This window comes from Carcharodon carcharias, chromosome 10 (assembly GCF_017639515.1).
Source record: "Carcharodon carcharias isolate sCarCar2 chromosome 10, sCarCar2.pri, whole genome shotgun sequence".
NCBI lineage: Eukaryota > Metazoa > Chordata > Chondrichthyes > Lamniformes > Lamnidae > Carcharodon > Carcharodon carcharias.
Window position 1 is genome coordinate 65886088 of NC_054476.1, and position 25524 is coordinate 65911611.

The 25524-nt window shown below is 42.5% G+C and overlaps 1 protein-coding gene across 3 annotated transcripts in view; it reads right to left on the reverse strand.

Annotated features, from left to right (window-relative positions):
• osbpl5 (oxysterol binding protein-like 5) overlaps positions 1–24905 on the reverse strand; it is a 148144-nt gene extending 123239 nt beyond the window's left edge. For all 3 annotated transcript variants that reach the window (XM_041198181.1, XM_041198180.1, XM_041198179.1), the window contains exon 1: positions 24426–24905. In XM_041198181.1, coding sequence (XP_041054115.1) covers positions 24426–24446 — 21 coding nt within the window. In that variant the 5' untranslated portion in view covers positions 24447–24905. The remainder of the gene's footprint in view (positions 1–24425) is intronic.
• Positions 24906–25524: the final 619 nt, after the last annotated feature.

Consider the following 25524-nt stretch of genomic DNA (forward strand, 5'->3'; position numbering starts at 1 on the left):
ATAGGCTTCTTTTCACTTTCAAATTTCAATATCCTTTTTAAAAAATGAGTCCAATTAGGAACGGAAAGTAAAACACTTTGGCTTTCTGTCCATTTGTGCTTTTTCCTCCCTGTTTCACAGGTGTAAGGGACATTTTCCTGCTAACAACACAGAGGTGGAGAAATGAGTAAGTTTCAAAATTCAATTGCTGATTTTTTAAATTGAAGTAGCTTGCAGAAATGAAGTGCTAGCTATTTTTTTCCCTCTAATCACAGTTGCTCTTTCCCACCAATTTGTCTATTTTCCACTTTAATATATTTCTAAAAACTGTAAATTTAAATGACAAAAGCTACAATAGCTGCATAATTAGAACAATTGCTTTGAACATACACTAGCCTCCCTGTTTTTGAAAACACTCAACATATATTTTACCTTAGTAAAGCTTTTGAAACTCGGCCTCTTGCTTTTCAAAATTACTTGAACAGCTACCAAGCAGAAAATATGAGGTGGTAAAGAAAAATATCCCCTCAGTACAGCTGACTGATTCGCAATGATGAACCCGAGGAAATTAGACAGACTTCCCAGTGCACATGAAACTCAGAATCATTGCTTGGGGCAAAACTATCAAGACTAAGCCTAGGGGCAGGATTTTCCCGTTGTCAAGTGGATGCAGTAGGCAGGCTCAAGAGACGTCATGAAATGGACCGCTGCCCACGATTGGGCCCCAACTGCCATTTCATGCTGGCAGACCAATTAAGGCCCACCCAGCATGAAACGCGCGCTGCTAGAGTGGGGGTGGGAGGAGGGCGAGCGCGGAAGTCTGTACATGCACGTGTGAGCACAGAGTTGCCTCAGGGAGCTGAAGAATTGGAGAAACAAAAATAAAGATTTAAAATTTGACATAAACATGTCCCCACATGTGACTCATTCACATGAAGAGGGACATATTTGAAATGAAGTTAAAATTTTTTTCCACTTTTTTATTTGCCATTGGAAACCTCATTCCACCCATGGATGAGGTTTCGTAAAAAATGCAGAGGCCGTCTGGCCTATTCGCCTGCCCGCCAACCGAATGGCTGAGTGGACAGTGAAAAATGGCAGTTAATTGAAACTTTAATGGGCTTAATAGCTCTCTTAATTGTTGGCGGGTGTGTTGCTGCCTCTTATGCGTGTCCGCCGACTGAAAGATTGCGAGAGTGCGTGATGACGTCACCCAACGTCATCACGTGTGATTTTACAACTGATCGAGTTGGGCATGCGCCCGCAGGTTGTAAAATCGTGCCCTAGATTTTTGGGGAGAGGCCAAGTAAAAAACTTTGATGAATGTACTAAAAGTTATAATGGTAATTCAATGAGTGAATTTAATTGTGCTTTTCTGATAATTAATTACAGTAAAAGGTCTAAACCCTTACTCTGGACATTAGAAATTACAGCTGCTGTGAAGAAGATGTTAGCTGAAAATTTTCAGAAAACACTTCGCACAATTTTTGGGAAGCCTGTGACTAGATTAAGCAATTTTGAGCTAATACACTCTTAACTATAAAACAGCAGCTGTTGTGTGTCAATGCATCAAATAGACCCATCACCCAACCACCTACAGGAATAACAGGTAATTATGAGTTTTTAATGGAAACGTGCCCCAAATATTGAGTTTAATGTAACAGATTTTTTTAAAAAACAGGTTAAGGTAGAAGCTATCCTCTCTCATCAAGTGATAAAAGGTGTGCTTAGAAACCATTAGTTAATAATTGCCTTGACAACTAAAATAGCTTCCTTGAAGTGTTGATATGTGTGGACTGGAGACAGTCATGTGGATTGTTCTATTTTCTCTTGGGACCACATTTAAAGGAAGTATAGGAATTGCATGGCAATTATATATTTACTTGAAAAGAAATTGCTTCAACCAAATCCCTCAGCTCTGACTGTTAGTGTTCGAAGCATCTGAACACAGTGGGTAAATTGGATCTTGTTCCATACATGGGCATCATCTCATCTTGAGTGTATAGCAAAGTCATTCTGACCATTTCACACAAATGTCTTGTTGCTTGTCAGACTCAGTTGTATCATCATAGCAAGACGGTGTGTTAACCCCTGGTTAATGAATTCTAATTTTATTGTTTTATTTCAGCATTTTCTATGCCTCTTGGTTTTTGTTTTATTTAAACTGAAAAAAAGTTTGACTGGGTAGCTTTAATAGTTATATTCTGGTCTAGAGAGATGTTCTCACAGTTGAGAAACTGCAATGTATGCCCCATGTGTGATGTACAGTAACTGTCCCATACACAGTGTGAACTAGGATGTGGCACTTTTTGTGGATAAAGAACCTTAATTTGCTTATGAAAGCTAATGTCTAGTTAAGAACAAGAGAGCAAGTGTTGGGAAGAACTTGAACTATACCAGCTACCTCCCTTTGCATTGCAGCTTTGCAAATACTTGGGATCTCACCAACAATCTAATGATTTTTCAATACTGTTTTAATTTACAAATTCCAGATGGATAGAAGGATAGAGGAGAATTTTTTTCTCTTTCCCTGCTCCCCATGCATCACCAGCAGGATTTGACCGAGTTGTGAATCTCTCCATGGTCAAATAGCCTGGTAGTACGATGTGAAGAGCAGCAAGAATTGCTGAGCAAAAGCCCTTTGTTACTGAAGCATCTTACACAATTACAAGCGGTTCCTCGGGATTCTGTTGTGATGTTGACCAGCAGCTCTGCAGCAGCGCACTCAAAGAGCTTCCTGTTTCTGAACCTCCACATCTCCCCTGTCTCCAATTAAATCTCGCTCAGATGTGTTGCTGTATTTCTGCTTTAGCAACTTGGGCTAGAGCTGCCAGTAATGATATCCCAGTGGGGAAGGCTCTCCTCCTGCAGTGAGCTCAGCTGTCAAAAGAACTATCTCTGTTCCCTGCAGGTATTTAACTTACCAGGCAAAATATTTCCATTTAAAATAAAATGGGATTACCTGGAAAAACTCAGCAGGTCTGGCAGCATCGGCGGAGAAGAAAAGAGTTGATGTTTCGAGTCCTCATGACCCTTCGACAGAACTTGAGTGAATCTAAGAAAGGGGTGAAATATAAGCTGGTTTAAGGTGTGTGTGTGGGGGGGGGGTGTTTGGGTGGGGGGAGAGAAGTGGAGGGGGTTGGTGTGGTTGTAGCGACATCCCTACAACCTGGCAGGATTCTCATTAAAACCACTGAATCTTACCCAGCTGAATAAACAGGAATTCCAGAGTTACACAGTAAATAATCCTTACTCTGCTGAATAAACTGGATCTCCACAGAGTTACAAGGTGAGTAATCCTTACCCTTCTGAATAAACAGGAATGCCACACAGTTACAGAGTGAGTGGTCTTTACCCTGCTGGATAATTAGCATGCCAAAATGTTCCTGACAACATTCCGGCAATTGTACAGAAGACTTGTGCTCCAGCACTAGCTGCGCCCCCTAGACAAACTGTTCTACAGCTACAAGACTGGTATCGTGGAAAATTGCCCATGTATGTCCTGTTCACAAAAAGCAGGACAAATCCAACCCGGCCAATTACTTCCCCATCAGTCTGCTCACAATCATCAGCAAAACGATGGAAGGTATCATTGACAGTGATATCAAGTGGCACTTACTGAGCAATAACCTTCTCACTGATGCTCTGTTTGGGTTCTGCCAGGGCCACTCAGTTCATGACCTCATTACAACCTTGATCTTAACATTGACAAAACAGCTGAACTCCAGAGGTGAGGTAAGAGTGACTACCCTTGACATCAAGGCAGCATTTGACTGTGTGGTATCAAGGAGCCCTAGTAAAACTGGAGTCAATGGGAATTAGGGGAAAACTCTTTGCTGGTTGCATTCATACCTAGCACAAAGGAAAACGGTTGTGGTTGTTGGAGGTTAATCATCTCACTCACAGGATATCATTGTAGGTGTTCCTAGTGTCCTAGGCTCAGACATCTTCAGCTGCTTCATCAATGACCTTCCCTCCAACATGAGGTCAAAAGTAGGAAAGTTCACTGATGATTGCACAAAGTTCATCACCATTTGTGACTCCTCAATACTGAAGCAGTCTATGTGCAGCAAGACCTGGACAACATTCAGGCCTGGAGTGAAAAGTGGTAATAGTCACACCACACAAGTGCCAGGCAATTACTATGACCAACAAAAGGGAGTCCAATCGTACCACCTTGACATTCAAAGATCTTACCATCACTGAATCCCCCACTATCAAAATCTTGGGGGTTACCCACTGACCAGAAACTGAACTGGACTAGGCATGTGGCTACAAGAGCAGGTCAGAGGCTAGGATCCTGTGGTAAGTAATTCACCTCCTGAGTCCTCAGAGCCTATCCACCATCTACAACGCTCAAGTCAAGTCAGGAGTGTGATGGAATACTTTTCACTTGCCTGGATGAGTCCAGCTCCGACGACACTCAAGAAGCTTGACACCATCCAGGACAAAGCTGCCTGCTTGATTGGCACCCCATCCACCACTTTAAACATTCGTGTGTGCTAGCTACAAGTCGCACTGCAGCAACTCACCAAGGCTCCTTCGACAGCACCTTCCAAACCCATGACCCCTACCACCCAGAAGGAGAAGGGCAGCAGATGCATGGGAACACCACCACCTATGAGTTCCCCTCCAAGCCACTCACCATCCTGACTTGGAACTATATTGTCATTCCTTCACTGTCGCTGGGTCAACATCCTGGAACTCCCTTCCTAATTGTACCTATCGCACTTGGCATGCAGTGTTTCAAAAAGGAAACTCACCACCACCTTCTCAAATTTTAAACATGTTTGATAAGACACACAGCATCATATTATACAGTATTTGAACAGAATTACAGAAACTGCTCTGTGGTCGTGTTTATGTTCCACACCAGCCTCTTCCTCTCTTGTTTGTCCTTTGAAGTGAAGATGTCCTTATTCAGCAACTGAGGTGTTTGGTAGGGTTCTAGTGCGTACATAGGTAACCGCTGAGGCTGATCTGCACTGGAAGGTTCTGCTGCTAGTGGGACAAGATACTGCAGATGATTGTGGGTTGGATGAGCTCAATGTTTGCTTTTTCTCTTGTGCTCTGTAATATGAGCTTGCTTTCGAAGGAGGCGGCACCATTTTTAAATTGGTTGCGTCAGGTGCAGCGATTCTGGGCAAGCTTCTCCCAGGATGTGAAGTCAATATCAAAACTTCGAAGTGAAGCCTTCATAATGTCCTTGAAGAGCTTCCTGTGACCATTGGCATGCAGTGTTTCAAAAATGAAACTCACCACCACCTTCTCAAGGGCAATTAGGGATGGGCAATAAATACTGGTCCAGCCAGTGACGCTCACATCCCGTGAAAGAATAAAAAATAATAATATTCCAAATGGTCATTAATGGATTAAATTGTTGGGATGTCTTTTGGCACTTTTGAAATGAACTGTTTTCCTGAAGGAATTAGCTTTCTTATGTTTATACTGGGGACTTCAGACCCATTTAAACCAAATCCAATTTAAAATGTCTTCAACCAAACAGACCTTGTTAAAGTGTACTGGTGCAAATCACTTCTTTAACAATTAATATTTTTTAAACCAGTTTTCTCCTGTCCTGAAGGCACTGTCATTTACTGTAGTATGGCTCTATGGGCAACATTAGCCTTCTGCTCCCTCACCAAATGAAAGTTCTTCACCTGTAAACTGAGACAGAGTATAGGGCATGGGGGAGGATTTTAACTTGGGCTGGGCTTTGACTAGTCAGGACACAGGAGGAATCCATCAAAGCCCCCGGACAGCACCCCCTTCCTTCTCCCACAACCCCAACATCATCAGTTTGACTTCCTGGACTATTTTAAAGTTTGGGCTTCATTTACATCCTGCAGGCTAGATGCCTGCCTAAAACATGTATAAGCAGGATACACAGTGCCAAATGCAGTGCGTGAGCTTCCATTTTATAATATCAAGTAGCTTCACTCTCTTGTGATTACCTCTGGAGGAGCTTAAAGACTAAGCGACTAAATCCTGACAAAAAATCTGGAGTGGAGCCCAAAGGTGAACTGATGGTTAAATCTTTCCAGCAACTCCTGCAACTAAGCTAGTGTCACACCTAGTGCTTTGCATTCCTCTAGACCCAACCAGGGAGGTCAGGAGGGGGATCCTGATGTTTGGGCAGCTGAGGGTCTGCATATACTTTGCCCAGACTCGTGCCCTGGAGGACACTCAGGTTTCATTGTAGAGTATTAACACAACACAGGAGACATCAGTTACAATGTTTAACACAGAGCTGGCCATAAGGTGCAAACCATTGTCTCAGAAGATGGATGGCTGACCGGCTGCCTGTAGTGGAAGATTAGGTGGCTCGAAAGCTGTCTGCTGCCAGGTGGGTCAAGGGGCTGGGGAGAATGTTTTGACAGAATTTTATGGGTGGGGAGCTGGAGCAGAAACCCAGACTTTCCTTGTGGAGTCTGGAGGAGCAATTCTGTTCTTCCAGGGCTTGCTCTTCTTCCCCAGCAAGTTTCACTGAGCAGGGCAGCTGCCCAACTCAATCAGCATTCAAAATGCCGTCAGGACACGAGAGGATCTGGATTTACATCTATTAATGAGCCTGCTGCCCGAGTAAGGTAGGCACTTCAGCTGCCTATAAAAAGGGCTCAGGTAAAATTTCAGCAGTCAGCTGTGAGGACGCACAACTAAATTAGTCTCTGCCCTTGCAAAGTTCACACCCACTTTGAAGAAAGGCTCACAGATAGTACTCAGGAACAAGAGCTTTGTTGGTATTCCCGTAGTACATGGACACTAACATCTACAGTAGCTTCTTAGACCTTGTACAGCCTGAGCATCAAATCGATGGAGCTTGGAGTCTCTGGCCTTTGATTCTGGCATTCCATTATTCGCAATGAGAATACTGCACCATTCACTTGTGGACAGAAGTCACACCAGCAAAACACTCACCACACCTTATGTCAATGCAGCATGCTGAGATATATCATATGAGACAGATTAAAACACCAGCTCCTCAGTCACTGCTTTCCCATTGAGAACAAATTTGGCTGCAGCGAGGTCTTTTTTAACATGGATGTACTCAGAAATGACAATGCAGAAACTGGTTGTTCAACCCAAGCAGTCTCTGTTGGTATTTATCTCCCACATCAGATTTACATCAACCTGCAATGTTGACTGAAACAGCTTGCTGTGAAAGTATTAACTCAATGTCCTTTCTGAACAGCTCAATCCTCCACACATCTCTTGAAGCACTGATATCATATCAACAGATTTGCACAATTCTTAGAACAGGCTTCATTGAGCAACTCCGCATTGCAGCCATGTTATGCATCACAAAGAGAGTGTGGGCTGCAGCAGTTGCATATTGGCTGCTCTGAGAGAGCAGACAATGCTGCTTGGGCACTTTTAACCAGGGGTAGGGGTGCAAAAGTATACTGCAAAGCTCAGCTGGTCTGGTGTTTATAATAAACATCAAGGTCTTTACTTGGGAAAGGAAAGGAAATTTGATCAGGTGGTAGGCACTCTCTCTCTATCCTCTGGCCTCCAATTCTTCTCATCCCCATCACAGCCTTTCTCATCACTTTATTAGTACTACTATGATCATTGCTCCACAGAACCTTCATCTCCTTCACCAAAATTCCAAATAAACTCTTCCCCTTCCTTTTGTTCTCACTGTGTTGATCTCAAGACTCACTGATGTAATTCATTTTTTCACATAACCTCAAAATTGTGTGCATCACCACAGCTCTTGATTCTTCATCTCTTCATCTGATGATGATGGGGGACCATTATTGCCATCCAGTCATCATTGCCTTGGTCTTCTCACAAATGATACATAAACCAACCTTGGTGCTACTGCTCTCAAGGCCAGTGTTCATGTCTTGGAGCACGTACGATGGGATCTCGCATCAGCATCAGAACAACAAGAACATTGACCATTCCACTACTTAGGAAGCAACATCTCCAGGGAGGATGATGTAGAAATTGACATCCACACAAGAATCAGCAAAGTAGTTGGTCTTACAGAGGCTCCACACTATGTGGGCATTCAATATTATCAACATGGCCATGAAGTTGCGACTCTACGTGTCCATATTAGTACCAACCACAATCTATGCCAGCAAAACATGGAAGAGAACAACAAACGTGTCTAAAGGAACTTATTTTAAATTAAACCATCCCAAACAACAAACATATGCATGGCGAGTATTTTCTGAGAATTCAGCATGTACATTTTCCAAGTACAGAAACAGTCTTCGAGATATGAAGGTTGTTGATGACAGCGCTGAGATCTATGAATTTGAGGTTGTGGTTCTGTGTGATCACCTCAATAAGGTGAATGATCAACATCAGAGTCATTCATTGGAAAAGGAAATGTATCTTCATAATCACTATCCTTGAAATATCCTGGTCTGCTTGCTATCAAACACTCCACTTTGCGCTGTCACTCAACAGATAAGCACTAGTATTGACCAACTGCTGGATCTGGTTTGGTCCTGAAAGAAATAAAGTGAGCTTGTTGTTGCAATTTGGCTGTTTGATGCAAACCCAATCTCCAACTTCAAATTGTGATTTCCTTGCACGTTTGCTTGTTGAAGTACACTTTGCTTCACCTTGTTGCTTTGTGGTTTCTTCTACTTTTCCTCTGACATTCTCATTTGATGGCAATGAAGGCTTAAGAATGGTCAGCAGAGTGCAAAAGTTATGACCAGTCATAAGTTCGGCTGGTGTCTTTCTGGTCAGAGAATGTGGGGTGGATCGATTATGTGAAGAAGAATATGAATGGATTGTTCCAATGTTTTCCACTCTGACATACTAGCTCTCAGTTGATCACCCTGTTGAATTGTTTTATAACCATTTCATTATGGGTTGTATTGTGATTTCTGATGGAATGGCGAATTCCATAGCTTGCTCAGAATTCAGTGAACTAACTGGAAACAAACTGCAGTCCATCGTCCATAGTGATAGTCCCTGGCAAACCCCATTTTGTAAACAACTTGTCTAGAATGTCAATGACCAAAGTGATAGTTATGGAATTTGTTGTAGTGATTTCCAACTTTCTGCTTTCTAGATTATGAACAACAAGCAAAAAATGCTGATTGCTTTGGGTTGCTTACACTTCTTCAAAAATATCTACTTAGAGTTGCTGGCATGTTTTGTTGGCAATGGAATCGGTTGTAGAGGTGTCAAACATGGTTTAACTATTTTTCACTGAGTGTACAAGCTGAACTGTATCCAATGTACTCTACAAAATGACGATCTATTGCTGGCCACCAGACTGCTTCACAGGATCACTGTTTCATCTCAATGATGCCCAGATGTTCCTCATTGGCAGGATGCAATACATGTTGCTGTAGCGCTTTTGGGATAACCGCTCAAGTTCCGTGTGCGATACAGTTATCAAACAATGCGAGCTCAATGTGCACTTTGTGGTATGAGAACAGTTCTTCCTCTATCTCATGAGGCCACTCAGTTTTTAGTTACTGGCTTACTTTCTGTCTTCAACTCCTCTTGTGTAACAAGATTTGCGGTGGCATGTGAAATCACTGCAATCACATAGTCTTCAATGTCACAAGTCACTCTGCTATTGTTAACACTGTCTGCAACAGTAGCATGGCTAAGCATGACAGCTACTCATTTGTGTTAAACCGCAAGATACTCAGCCTCATGAAGACGATCAGGCATCTAGAGATGCATAGTGATCAATAACCAGATCCTAACATGGCTAACAATGTAGCCGGGGCTTGGTGATTGGTGCAGACAGTGAACTTTCTACCATGGAGATGCATGTGCCAATGTTCACAAGCGTAGATGAGGGCTGGTGCTTCCCATGCTCCAGTTGTGTATTTGCATTGTTTCCGACAATGGGCATGACACAAATGATGGGTCATTAACTTCCTTCTATATACTGTGAGAGTACAGCTTCAATTACGTTTTTTGATACATCCGTTGTGACATATGTTTCTTTACGTGGGTTGAATTGCGCGAGGACTGGCAGATGCGTTATCTTCATCTGTAATGTGTCAAACAATGTTTGCTGTGCAACTCTCCATTCCCATTGTGCATCTTTGCGCTTTCAAAGAGGCTTCACGATCTCTGCATACTTAGGAAGGAATTTGTGATAAAAGTTGACAGTAGAGAGAAATGATACCAACTCTTCATGTTAGACAGGGCAAGAAGCATATAAGTAGCATTGACGTCATGTCTAGGCTTTACTCCAGCTGCTGTCACTCTGTACCCAAGAAAGCCAATCATAAATGCCGCGAACATGCATTTGTCCTTATTGAATGTCAAATTGTGTCGTACATGTTAACTGAATGGCTCTGACAATTGCTTACTGTGTCCTTCTTTGTCCACTCCATGGACAACAACATCATCAAGTACAAAAACAGAATTACCTGGAAAAACTCAGCAGGTCTGGCAGCATCGGCGGAGAAGAAAAGAGTTGACGTTTCGAGTCCTCATGACCCTTCGACAGAACTTGAGTTCAAGTCCAAGAAAGAGTTGAAATATAAGCTGGTTTAAGGTGTGTGTGTGGGGGGCGGAGAGATAGAGAGACAGAGAGGTGGAGGTGGGGGGGGGGGGGGGGGGTGGGGTGGGGGGCGTTGGGGGGGGTGGGGTGGGGGGGTTCCCTGGTGCACGATTCCCTGGCCTCTGATTTTTCTGGGACCTCTTCTCAGCCAGCTGAGCTTTTAGTTTCTGCTCGCCTCTTCCAATGTCCATCCAAACAGTCAGCCTGCAGAGGTCACTGCCATCAGCGACTGTCTCCCAGTTGTCAGTGTCAACATCATCAAGTAGGTTGAGCATCCCCTCAATGTCTGACAAGACTGAAAAAACAATCTCCTGGAAGGCACGAGGTGCTGAACTTAGTTCATAGGCAGCTGTCTGTCTCGTAAGACAATGGTTTGTACCATGATGGCCAACTCCATGTTGAGCATCACCTAGTGAGGCTCGGGAGCCCCACTCTGGCATGGCAGTCTCTGCCACATTTGCTGCAGAGGAAGACAGAGGGCTGAGAAGGTGCACGATTCCCTGGCCTCTGATTTTTCTGGGACCTCTTCTCAGCCAGCTGGGCTTTTAGTTTCTGCTCGCCTCTTCCAATGTCCATCCAAACAGTCAGCCTGCAGAGGTCACTGCCATCAGTGACTGTCTCCCAGTTGTCAGTGTCAACATCCGTCACCTGCATATCTCAATTGCAGATGTCCTTGTCACAGAGGTATGGACATCCAGTGGACAGCCAGGAGGTTGTGACCCAGTGGGTATACGGCTGCCATCCAATCCGATGAATGTGGCTGAGCCAACACAGATGTCTCTAATAATGAGTGTATGCTGATGGAATCAGCAAACTCCGAGGCCTCTGAGTTGGTGACCTTGTCCTGCCAAGAGATGCCGAGGATATGTCTGAGACAGCAAAGGTGGAAACTGTTCTGCCTTTTCTCCTGCCTAGTAAACATTGTCCTGGTCTCACCACTGTAGAGGAGGGTGCTGAGGACACAGGCTTGGTAGACTTGCAGTTCAGTGTTCTCAGTCAGGTTGCTGTTGTTCTACACTCCCTTACTTAGCTTGGATATAACAGCTAAAACTTTTACAATGCATGTGTTGATGACAGCATCAAGTGACAGATTGTTGGTGATTGTGGAATCTAGATATGTGAAGCTATCAACAACCCCCAGTGTCACATTGTCAATGCTGATAGATGGCAGTATGGCAACATCCTGGATCATGATATTTGTCTTCCTGATGTTCATGGTCAAACCAAACTCTTTACAGGCATGAAAGAGTCTGCCCATTTGCTGCTGCAGGTGTTCCTCAGTATGGAACTAGTGTGACATCATCAACCTCGAGCAACTACGTGATGAGGACTTGGTGTACCTTTGTCTTGGATCTTCAGTGAGCATTGAAAGTAGCAAAGACAATCCTGCTATTTAAAAAAGGAGAGAAAATATGGAACCTGAAGGTAAATATGCCAAACATCAGTAACGGGCAAAATACTGGAATCTATTATTAGGGGCATGCTAACAGGGCACTTAGGAAATCATAATATGATTAAGCAAAGCCAACAAGTTAATGAAAGAGAAATAGTGTTTGGCAAATTTGTTAGAGTTTTTTGAGGATGTAACTAAGTAGGATGGATAAGGGCGAGCCAGTGAATATCGTGTATTCGGATTTTCAAAAAGCATTTCATAAGGTGCTGCATAAAAGGTTATTGCACAAAATTAGGAGTTGTGGGATTGGGGGTAATATATCAGCATGGAGTGAGGATTGGTTAATGGATAGATAACAGAGAGTAGAATAAACAGAATATTTTCAGATTAGCAGACTAAGTATGGGGTACTGCAATGATCTGTACTTGGGCCTCAGCTGTTTACAATCTATATTAATGACTTAAAGGAGAGGACTGAATTTATTGTATACAAGTTTGCTGACAATACAAAGTTAGGTGGGAAAGTAAGTGGTGAGGAGGAAGCATAGAGGCTGCAAAGGGAAGGACAGGTAGCTGAGTGGGCAAGAACATGGTAGATGGAATACAATGTGGCAAAATGTGAAGTTATTCACTTTGGTAGGAAGAATAAAAAAAATTGAATATTTTTTGAGTGGTGCAAGACTGGGATATGTTTGCATTTAAAAGGACTTAGGTGTCATGGTACATGAATCACAGAATGTTAACAGGCAGGTACAGCAATCAGGAAGAAAAATTAATGTTAGCTTTTGTTACAAAGGGTTTAGTGTATAAAGTTAAAGAAGTCTCAGTGCACTTTTACAGATTATAGGTGAGGGTGAGGCACACCTGGAGTACTATCTGCACTTTTACTCTCCTTACCCAAGGAAATAAATTCTTGCACCAGAAGGAGTGCAGTGAAAGTTCACTAGATTCATTCCTGGGATGAGGGGATTGTCCTACCAAGAAAGTTTGACTAGGCTAGGCCTATATTCCCTTGAGTTTAGAAGAATGAGAGATGATCTAAATGAAACATATAAAATTCTGTAGGGGCTTGGCAGGGTAGATGCTGAGAAAATGTTTCCCCTGGCTGGGGAAACTAGAGCACAAGTTCAGTCTTAGAATAAGGGGTCAGCCATTTTGGACTGAGGTGAGAAATTTCTTCATTCTTAGGGTTGTGAATGTTTGTAATTTTCTACCCCAGATAGCATGAATGCTTAATTATTGAGTATATTCATGACAGAGGTTGATAGATTTTTGCGTTTTAAGGGATATGGGGATAGTGCAAGAAGATAGAGTTGGGGCTGATCAGCCATAATCTTGTTGAATGGTGGAGCAGGCTTGAAGGGCCAATTGCATTTCCTGCTCATGACAGAGCCAATATTTTTCTCTGGTTTGGTTCGAAGAATTATTACTGAGGACACCAGTGTCACCCTTTGTTGAATTCACGAATGAGTTTTCTCTTTGATTCATTTCTTTATTCATAGTTTTCTTTCTATTACTTTATTCCCAATTTAGATCTCCCTGTGTTCTGCACTACATACTATTTCTCAGACAGCAGCACAGACAGGTAACAAGCTTCACCATTCTGACAAACTGGTACTCCTATCAGCACAGGCAATCAAGACTCCCTCACCAGCAGCAAAGAGAATGTGCAGTAGGTAGGTATGGGGATGGCAAGAGGAGAGATACTCATATAGAAAGAAACATACACAGAAAAAGGCACTCGGAAATATGTCAAAGTACAGGCACACGTGTAGAGCCAGAGAGAAACACGTGGAAGAACAAAAAGACATACAGAAACAGGTAGAAAGTGGCATATGGGGGCATAATTAAGACAGAGGCATGACAAATAAAAAAATGGACAGATATGCTGAGAGACAGCTGGAGAGAATGACAGATGCTAACCTTGCATTGCCAGGCATCTGCGATCTTGGCCCACTCCTGGTTTCTGAATGTACCACTTGTCTGTAGAGATCTCATGATACAGATTTTTAAATGTCATTCCAGAGCTGCAACTTTTTGTGGTGAAACTGCCTGTGATGGTGTGTATGACAGATTTAAACCCAGAGAAGGCAACTGCTTGTAAGTATACAGCGTCACAATCTGCTGTGTAATCCTTTGCAGATACATATAGTAAAACTGTGGGAGAAGTCAGAAACAAGGACTATATACTTCTACTCCCAACCCCTAATAATATAGGGGGTGCTTTATAGTTACTGGGTGCTTGGTCTTAAAATTTGATTGTAACAATTATATGAATTCACCTAGAATATTGGCATGTTCAAACTTACAACTAGAAATCTATGAACCAAGACAGATTTCTAGAGGCAAAGTATCACATATGTACACATAATGTGTTTATACGTAGCCACTTTTAAACTGTTACGGATAGGCAGAAACTTCTCCTTTCTAGAAGCCAACATGGACACACTGTTTGCAAGAGGGTCTAACTGAGGAGACACTCACTGGTATGATTTGTGAAAAATGATGAATTCTAAAGGGTTACAACCCTTTCCCTGGCTACGTTGTAATAGGGCTTCCTTGTAATTTTATATACTGCTTCACAGTTCTATATGGAAGTGACAAGATACCCACTTTAAAACTTGGTGATACTGTGTTTTATGCTTTTCAGAGGTTGCGTGTAGGATAAATGTAGGTGGCGAGTGAAAGGAAGATTGCGCTTGTTGTTACGATGTTAAAAAATCATTCTGGCACAGAAGAAAGCCATCAGCCCATTGAGTCCACATTGGCTCTCTGTAGGGCAATCTAGTTAGTCTCATTTCCCACTTTATCTCTGTGGCCCTGCAAATTTATTTCCCTAAAGTGCCTATCCCATTTCCTTTTGAAATAATTAATTGTCTCCACTGTCATCACCCTCATAGGCAGCAAATTCCATGTGATTACCACTCACTGTGTTATAAAGTTCTTCTGTATATCCCCCTGTATCTCTTATCCAAAACCTTAAATCTGCTTCTCCTAGCCTTTGTACTATAAGTTGATGGTTTCAGATATCCTTTGTCTACCTTATCTAAATCTGTCACAATTTTGTACACCTCTATTAAATCTCTTTTCATCTCGTTTGTTCCAAGAAGAAAAACCCCAGCATCTCCAACCTAACCATGTAGCTAAAATCTCTCATCCCTGGAACCATTCTGGTAAATCTCCTCTATGCCCTGTTGAGGTTCCTCACATCCTTTCTAAAGTGTGGTCAACAGGACTGAGTGCAATACATTTAGTTATGGCCTAACCAGAACTTTGGAGGGAGTCCATCTGTCCCTTGCTTTACTATTCTGTAGCTGGAGGTTGTGGTGGGGAGAAGGGGGCGGTATGGTGGGAGGCAAGTGCTCTGTGTTTGTTTGTTGTTAGTGAATTAGCTTGGGAGGGATGGGGATCTCTGCGTCTGGTCTTTGTTGGTGTATTAGTTGGGTGGTCAGGGAAAGAGGGTCTATGTCTGTTGCTTTTTTGGTGTATCAATTGGTGAATATGTATTGGTTTTGTCTGAAGCCAATATTCCTTACCCAACATCTAGCTCAGCTAATTTAGCACAAACTGAGAACTGAACCTGGGATTTTGTTGTCTGAATGGCCTTAGTGCTGCACTAAGCATGACTTTACCCACTCTACCATGTGGGATTCATTTTCTGCTGCTTGCCATGATGACATCAAGAAATGCACGATTATATTGTGCTGCTCTCACCCATTATTTCAACCTGAGAAAATGTTTCTGAGGGCAAAAACTCCAAAATACCACAAATAAAATAAACAATGGATTGAAACCTTGTGTAGAAGCCTCTACATGAGAGGCCTGTCCTTGACATTTAAACTGATTCAATTCTCCACAGCCTGCCTCATGTGTTGGCTGGTTTATCGAGTCCCAAGCCTGAAATAATTCCATGTGATTCTCCTGTGACCTTGTCTCGGGATCAGGAGAACCCCCAGGAAAATTATGTAAATGGCGCGTTTGCTGCTTTCATTGGGGGTGCCGCAAGTTATAAGGAAAAGTCTCTGAGAAATTTCAGGGCTCCTGTGGCCTACTTTCCCACTATTTTGATTGGTGAGCTTTGACGCATGTGTTTGTGTGATTCCTTGTGGAATTCTCTGTTTGATTGGTTAGTGGTGACAAGGTAATGGGAGGGGAACAAGTTGTGATTGTTCTTGAGCAGCTAGCAATTCATATCCTTAGCTGTACTGGCACTAAAGGGACCAAGAGGGTCATCACAAACCCTTTGGTTATTCTATTTGGTATAAAATATACAAGAAAATGTATAAGAAAACTAGTAATGAGATAAGCCAATGTGTTAAAAAGTGTGGACGCAGCTCAATGGTATGAGAGCGAGACAAGCAAAGTACTTCATTAAGTTTCTTTGAAACAACTTCCATCACTTCATATTTAATTAATTGGTATGAAGTATAGAGAAGATCAAGAGGAGCTTTAATAGAGCTTCTTAAAAAAATTATGAAGGGTTTTCACAGATTTAATAGGCAAAGACCATTTCCACTGGTTCGGGAGTTGGGTCCATCAACTAAAATTATCAGCAAGATAAAGTAGAGAGTTTGGATGAGATCTTTTCACAAAGGGCTGTTGGAGCATGGAGTGATTAAAACAGAAACCATTGCTTCTAGTAAAGTAAAATCGGATAGATGTTAAGCAAGAGAAAATACCCCATAAGCAGGACCCCCATTCTTTTTCTACAAAACCATAGTGCAGTGGGGATCATGGTCACCTCACACGTGGAAAGTTTCCCTGTTCTAAACCAGGCCGAAGCATGATCAAAATTAAGCGCGAGGAGAAGTAAAAGCTATGGGGACAGTAGGAGCATTTTTAGATTGCTCAACCAAAGAACAAGGACCAACCTGATGGGCCTAATTGTCTTTTATGTTCTATAAACTGATTCTGTGAAATGAGCAATTATTTTGTGTTTGGTGGTAATATTTGGGAGAGGAAAGTGGCCAGGAAAACTTCCTGCTCGCCTTTGAATAGTGCCAAGAGATCTTTAGCATCCACCTGAACCACAAGCCAGCATCTCCGATGATAGAGCACTGCCCCAGCACAGTAGCAGCAGTGTGTACCATCCACAAGATGCACTGAAGGAATTCATCTCCATTGACAACACCTTCCAAATCCATGACCACTATCATCTAGAAGGACAAGGGCAGCAGATAGATGGGAACACCACCACCTGCAAGTTTCCCTCCAAAACACTCACCATCCTGACTAGGAAATATATCACCATTTCTTCACTGTCACTGGGTCAAAATCCTGGAACTCCCTTCCCAACAGCACTGTGGGTATATCTACACCACATGGACAGCAGCGGTTCAAGAAGGCAGCTCACCAACACCTTCTCAAAAGCAGTTAGGGATGGGCAATAAATGCTGGCCCAGCCAGCGAAGCCCACATCCCATGAATGAATTTTAAACAAGCACTGGAGTGACAAACTGAACGATGTGATTGATTTATTTTGGGGTACATTTGATTCTAATAACAAGGGCCTGGGACACTTGTAATGAACGCAAATCATGAAAAAGATGCAAGGGCAAACCCAACCAATGGCTCACTGAAGGCAGCAAGGGGGATTGTTGTAACATGATTCAAGAATATTTCTGATCAAACAGGATCATTCCTGGTTTAACTACCTTATACTCTTTTCATCTACAGGACAAAAAAGCTAGAAGATTCCAGGTGATGGGTAACAGTGGAAAGGTCACAAACTGGATGTCACTTTTAACTGAAGTGAAAACCGATGGGTCTCTATGCAGGACCAACCCACAGATTTTCAGTGTTTCTTCTCTGGAACTGAGCCTTGCACAGGATATTCTCAGAACAATTTCTTGATGAGACACAAAGGTTAGTAAGAGTAACACCAACAGCATGTACAGTGTCTTAAATTTACAACACACAAACACTCCGACCTCTCCCTATCATTGACACACAGACACTCCAACCTCCCACTATCATTGCTACACAAACACTCCAGCCTCTCACTGTTATTTTTTAAATTCCTTTACGGGATGTGGGTGTCACTGGCTAAGCCAGCTTTTTTTGCCCATCCCCAATTGTCCTTAAGAAGATGGTGATGATTTTGGCACTGTCATTGACAGACACTCCAGCCTCTCACCATCATTGAAATACAGACACTCCAACCTCTCACTGTCATTGACACATAGACACTCCAACCTCTCACTGTCATTGACACATAGACACTCCAACCTCTCACTGTCATTGACACACACACACTCCAACCTCTCACTGTCATTGACAAGACACTCCAGCCTCTCACCATCATTGAAATACAGACACTCCAACCTCTCACTGTCATTGACACATAGACACTCCAACCTCTCACTGTCATTGACACACAGACAGTCCAACCTCTCACTGTCATTGACACACAGACAGTCCAACCTCTCACTGTCATTGACACACAGACACTCCAACATCTCACTGTCATTGACACATAGACACTCCAACCTCTCACTGTCATTGACACACAGACACTCCAAACTCTCACTGTCATTGACACACAGACACTCCAAACTCTCACTGTCATTGACACACAGACACTCCAACCTCTCACTGTCAGTGACACACAGACAGTCCAACCTCTCACTGTCAGTAACACACAGACAGTCCGACCTCTCACTGTCATTGACACACAGACACTCCAACCTCTCACTGTCATTGACACACAAATTATTCAGCCTCTCTCTGTTTTTTTAAATTCCTTCATGGGACGTGGCTGTCACTGACTAAGCCAGCTTTTTTTGCCCATTCCCAACTGCCCTTAAGAAGGTGGTGGTGATTTGGGCACTGTCATTGACAGACACTCCAGCCTCTCACAGTCATTGACAGACACTCCAGCCTCTCACCATCATTGACAGATAGCCACTCCAACCTCATGTATTGATGCAGAAATACATAATATGTTTACTGGTCAGCACATTTTACAGGGTTACCTGGGAAATTACTACAGGGGCAGTGACGCAATCTTGTACCCAAAATGGGCTTAGACAGTTGAAGCAATTTGATGACCAATTTCAGACAATCTGGGTTGGCTTGTCAAATATAATTTTAAAGGTGCTGCATTTATACTAAGGAATACTGTCACTGGAACTATGCACACCATCATTGTACTCAATCTGTCATGGATGGGGAGCAAACAGCTGCTCTTTCAAGCAAAGCAACTCTATTAAAAAGATGAATGCTCCTTCCTGTGCAAAAAGTAGCACTTGAGTTAGAACTGAGCCATACAGCTAAAGACAATCCCAGTTTTAGTTCCTGCCAAATATTGTGTTAACTACAATTGTCCATGAGGTACAGAGAAGAAGCTAGGAAGGAAAGTAAGAGTGGGATCTGAAGCAAAGGCAGAAGGAAAGGGAAAAAAACCCAGATTGATGGTGTGGAAGGGGAGCAAAAGGAGATGCTGGGATCAGTGCTTTGGGGAGGGAGAATGAAGAAGCCAGTAGTGATTTTGAGGAGATGGGGAAGAGGGGGGAAAGACAGGAGTGAAGCTTTGAGGAAAAGCAAGAAAGGAGAGCCAGCTTTAACCAAAGGAGGAGGGAGATAGTTTGCCAGCTTTAACCAAGGGAGAGGAAGAGAGCTTGCCAGCTTTAGCTGAGTTATAATCCCCTCAAAATGTACAAATTGGCAGATATGCTTGTGGGGTGGGGCACATTTGAAAGGAATGCGTACAATACTAACAATCCTTACTGTAGTGAGCCATGACCATTCAGGTATGGTTCAAATCCCTTATTTTCTATTAGTCATTTAAAAAAAAACTTAAACTATTACTCACTGATTGATTATTCAAGGTCACCGCTAGGAATAAGTTTTAAAATATAAATGAAAATAATCCAATCCTAAATGGCAAGTAGAGGTTAATCATTTGGAAATTAATTATTTTTTCAGTTCCAAAAATCAGTCTGGAATTTCCTGTTAATTTTCAAATAAAGAAGGAATATATGGTCCGTGTTCTGCGCTTTCCTCAGGCCCTGATTGTTTATGCCCCGGCATATTCCAGTAAAATTCACAGGAAATTCTGGCATAAATTCCCTTTCACAAATGGATATAACAATGACTGTCAATTACACTGCCACAGGAAATCCAGAATTATTCTTTTTCTAAAAACAAAAGCAATGGCAATGCTCACTACAGATTCCAAGAGCTGGAACTGCAGTAAATAGAGTGAAAATCTGAACATTTTAAGGGCTGGTTGAGAGGCAGGATTGGAGAGACTGACTAAATTTTGTGCTTTCGACATTTGTATTTCTCCTTAGGCTTTTGTTCACTTTATGTTCCTTTAACTCCTAAATTAAAAAGGGAATATTGGATAAACTTAAAACTTAAATTATAAATTCCCGGTAACCACTTGTTTTCACAAGTCATAGGCTCATAATCGAGCCTGTACTTGAGTTGCCAATTTTTAAAAAATTATCTCGAACTTTCTGAAACATTGGTCAGTCGTATGTAGCTTGTTTTCTAAATTGGCATTTTTGTACCACCTGGGCTCATACACAAAGTATGACTATTTGGAAAATTATTTGAGGACTATCAACAACCATGCAACGGGACTCCATAAAGACTTTGTATCTTCAAGAAAGGAGGACAAAATGATGGGCGGCTGGTGTGAGAAATGGCCTCAGGCAATCTGTTTCTGATTGCTGAGTGATCCAGGTATGACGTTGTAACCATATTGCAGGGTGTGTTCCCTAACAGTCCAATGGAGATAAACAGTAATGGGAAGTCCCTCCCAGCCCTGTAAATAAGAGGCTAAACTGAAATCAGATTTCCCTCAGGTCACAATCTAAACATGCAATCTTGTCAGGAGTATGACTTTAATCTAGTAAAGTTGTGTCTTCCTGTGTGATTGAAGACATTGGGATAATAAACAGCAACCTCTAGGGAACACTTATTGGAGCAGGGATTACCCTTCCAATATGAGAGGAAAGGTGGTTTGAATGACTATTACATTGGTGAGAGGATAGCCAATGTAGTCACTGTTGTATCCTTGCACATCCAGAATGAGCAGGATGTTAAATTGGCAGTAGGGGCAGATTTGCATCATGTTAATGTTAACTCCCATGTTTTGAGGAACATGGACGGTGGAAGCTTTAACACATATTGAAATGTAGGGGTCTCAGGATATAATTCAGAGCTCCAAGTTTGACATGGAAAATCGTGAACAGTGTACAGTCCAGTAACTGCCTAAAGCGGCACTGGGTCATGAGAAGCCCAACTAAGTAGCTGTTGTTTACAGCTTTGAAAGGATCCTTGAGTGTTCCATCTTGTCAAACTTGCCTCCTCTACCCTGGGTTTTCTCCTCAACCTCTTCTGGTTGGGATCAGCCTGTAGCCCCCAGCCACTGCTTAACTTATCTGGTCATGGTCCTGAGCAACCACTGCCCCAGTTCCCACTCCCATTAGAACATTGCTCCTATCAGTTTCAGGAGGGAGAGAGAACAAACTAGCCAAATGGAACTCTGGTGTTAAAACCGAGTTTGTGGAGGTTCCCCTCATCCTACAACCCACACTGACATGCTCACAGTTAAAATCAAAATCAACGCTGATGTTTCTACATGTAAGCATACATTTGAGAGGGGGGAGGGGGTAGGGACAGTAATCATAGAACTTTACATTCAGGTATGTGCGTAAATACAGTTACTTTATATTTGGTGTGCGGATGGGGACGAGTTGGGGAAGCAGATGTAGTAATGGGTTAAATTAGAAATATAGCTCTGTGGGATGGGGGTGGGGATGTCAAACTTAGTCTTTCTTCACTTGATTGAGGAGTTTCCACAATGCTTGTTAATGGAGTCCATTGTTGCCTTTAGTGAGGAAGTAAAAGAACTGCCATCTTGTTTGCTGTTCTTTAAAAATTATTCTTGGAATGTGGGCATCGGTGAAAAGTCTGGTATTTATTGCTTATCTCTAGTTACCAGTGAAGTGGTGGTAGGTCTTGTTCCTGAACACCAGGTAGTGGTTTTGATACAATTCAATATCTTGCTAGGCTACTTCAGAATTAATGAAGACTCAATCATGTTGGTATGCCACTGAAGTCTCATTCAGGCTAGACTGGGCAAAGAATGGTAGGTTTCCTCCCTCACAAGGACATTAATGAACAACCTGATCATGGCTTTTCTTCCGATATTTAACCAAATTCAAATTCACAGTGGTGGGATCAGAATGCCCATTTCCTAAGTTATTTGTCCAGGCCTTTGGATTAGTAACAAAACAAAAACAGAATTATCTGGAAAAACTCAGCAGGTCTGGCAGCATCGGCGGAGAAGAAAAGAGTTGACGTTTCGAGTCCTCATGACCCTTCGACAGAACTTGAGTGTTTTTTTCTTTGGCTTAGTAGTCCAGTTAAAAAAAGTACACTACCCCATACTGCTTATTGTGTTGTAGCCACCAACTCCAATGGTTACGTTTTGAAATAAATCAAATTCTGTTGTTTTCTAATCCATTCACTCTTTAACTGAATATTTCTGCACCCACAATAGCTCAGCAGGCAAATAACCTGCCAGTGGGGAACTGAACCATAACACAAGAACAATGCCAGCCCCAAAACCTGGGCGGATTTTAGACATAGCATTGGCTTAAGTACCTTAATTTGTGTTGGGAAGTACATGATGAGGAGAAGTACGGGTGTTGCAAGAGGACAGTTGTGATTTTTGATCCCTGCAGTCAAGCAACAAGCTAGTCTGGACGTGTGTATGAAACATATCATTTTAGTACTCGGTGGCTGCTGGTACTCATGCACAGCTTAATGTTCCTGCTTACAAGGTTTTCTGGCAAGATAGAGAGGGCATAAACAAGATAGGTGGCAATATTGATCAAATAAACAATTATAGCTGTGTAGAGGGATGATACATAAAAGGGATCATCAAGTGAGGCTATGCGGATTGAACTAAGGGACATAGAAGGGGCAATTATACTGCTGGGAGTTGACTCAAGACCCCCAAACAGTCCGAGGCAGATAGAACAGCAAATTTGTAGACAGATTTGTGACAAATGCAAAAACAATAAGGTAGTAAGACTGGGGAATTTCAATTACCCCAACATTAACTGGGATACAGTCAGTGTTAAAGGAACAGAGGGCACAGAATTCCTAAAATGCATTCAGGAGAACTTTTTAGCCAGTGGCAAACCCAGAGTTTGGGCGAAATCTAGATTTAACTTTCGGGAATGAGGCTGGGCAGGTGGAAGGAGTATCAGTGGGAGAGCACTTCTGTGGTAGTCATCATGCAGAACGGCAGGATTAAACTGGATAGCTCCTCAATGACCAGCATGGACACAATGGCCTGAATGGCCTCTTTCTGTGCTGTAAATTTTCTACCATTTCTATGACTTGCATTTTATTGTGCCTCAGTGAGAGTGAAATTCATCTTGGGGAGCCAGGCACAATGGGCCAAAACAACTTAGCATTTTGTTACCTAATATATGAATATCTGTCTGAATGTAAACTGCACTGCTGATTCACTACTGCCCATTTAGCATTAATGAAACACTTTTCCCAATTTTGCACTACTGGCCATTTTGCACTACCTATTCACTATTGCCAATTATGCACTTCCGATCAAAGTGTATTTCATCCGTATCTTTAAGAGAAGCAATAATTAGAACAAAACCCAAATACCCTCATTACAAATCTGTTGGCTTGTGATTGTGGTTGTTTTGCAATGCCATCCATGACTTGTTAATATAGTTGCAAAAGAACAGTCCAACTTGATTTATGCAATAGCATCACCCATTCTCAATGAAGGAACTTTTGATGCCCCTGATCTCCAGTTTGAGATTGTGAACTCCATGGGGCAATCATGGGATGCCAAGCCATGCCATACCTGACACTGCATCAACATCCTGAACTGAAGCAGCCCACACAGGAAACTGAAGAGATCTGCTCTGAAGCCATGATGTGATGGACAAATGCCAACAATGCTGCTTCTTTGCAAAAACTAGATCCACTCCGCAAAAGTCAATTCCTGCCAAAACATTACTCCTGGCGTGCGAATGGGATTGTGACAGAGAGGATATACCCTCCGTGACTGCTCATGAGTATTAGGAGGCTTACAGTAAGTGGGCATAGACACTGGCTCGGCACAAGATAAATGGAGGGCTACAAACAGGCTGGTTGTGAACGAATCACTGTGTTTGTGATTGCTCTCTCTGTCTGTAACGCGATCTGTAGAATCCCTCCGTTTATTCTGGAGCAGTATGGTGTTCGTTCACGCATTAGAACGCATTGTTCTAATCATTTCTTCAGCTCACCTTCACTGCACGGACTACACCTAAATGAGCAGCATGTGTATGAGGGTAGGTCATCAAAAAAAAAAATCTTACTGCTCTGACCCTAACATCAGCTTCCAGAACATTTAATTAAACCCGGGCAAAGAATGTCACCATGGATCGCTCAGGCAAAAAAAACTTTTGTGAAAGATGCTGAGAGCTATTAATCAACGCCCGCCGATTCATAGATCAGTCTTTCTAGAACGATGTAGGCTTTTTTTAATTTTACTAGGTGACCAGATAGAGCTTACCTCTTGCAACATGGATGGCATCTCACAGATCAATGCGTAAGAGAAGCCCCGGCTAGTCGCACAGCTCCGATTTAAATCCCAGTTCTCTTAAACTGACTCTCCGACACTGAAAAGTTCCTAAAGACACATTTCATGCACGGATCTAAAACCATGTTGTCGGTTCAAAGGACAGTTGATGGACGGAACCTCGTTTTAGCTGCTGCTGGGGACGTTCACTGGGAGAATGTCTCTCCTCTCCGCTTCCAGAGAGACAGGAGGCTGGAAGGGGGAAAGCCACCTTTCCTCTGGCTTCAATTTCTGTTGCTGGCACAGCAATGTCACCTCCTTTTCTCTCTCTCTCTCTCTCGGGCACGATTAAAAGGCGATAAAAACAACTGAAAGACAGACTACGAAGACAGCTTCATTGGAAGGGAGTCAGAACACAAGCTGGCTACAAACATTAGCATCTCAAAGCTGTACAGCTGTCTGGAAGCCTGTGGCAGGAAATACCACCGGACGGCCAAAACTGGGAGGAATCAAGGTACATGGCAAAATCTGGCCAGGATTTTAGATTCAGGGATTAGGAATGAAGAATCCGTGTCTACTTATGTTAATATTTAAAGGCATACATCTTCACCTATATTTATATAAGTATATTATAACTCACAAAATATGTATCTGTTTGTGCTGTATAAATAAGTACATACGTAAATTGCTACACACAATACCAGTAGATGTACCATATCTCATCCAGGAGCTGGGTTTCCTCTACTTGGAATCATAGTCATAGAGGTCTACAGCACACAAGGCCATTGATTCTGTGCCGGTCAAACAAGTATCTAACTATTCTAATCCCATTTTCCAGCACTAGGCCCATATCCTTGTATGCCATGGCATTGCAAGTGCATATCCAAATACTTCTTCAATGTTATGAGGGTTTCTGCCAATACCACCCTTTCAAGCAGTGAGTTCCAGTTTCCCACCACCGTCTGGGTGAAAAAATTCTTCCTCATATCCCCTCTAAACTTCCTGCCCCTTACCTTAATCCTATGCCCCCTGGTTATTGACCTCTCCACCAAGGGGAAAAATTCCTTCCTGTCTACCCTATCTATGCACCTAA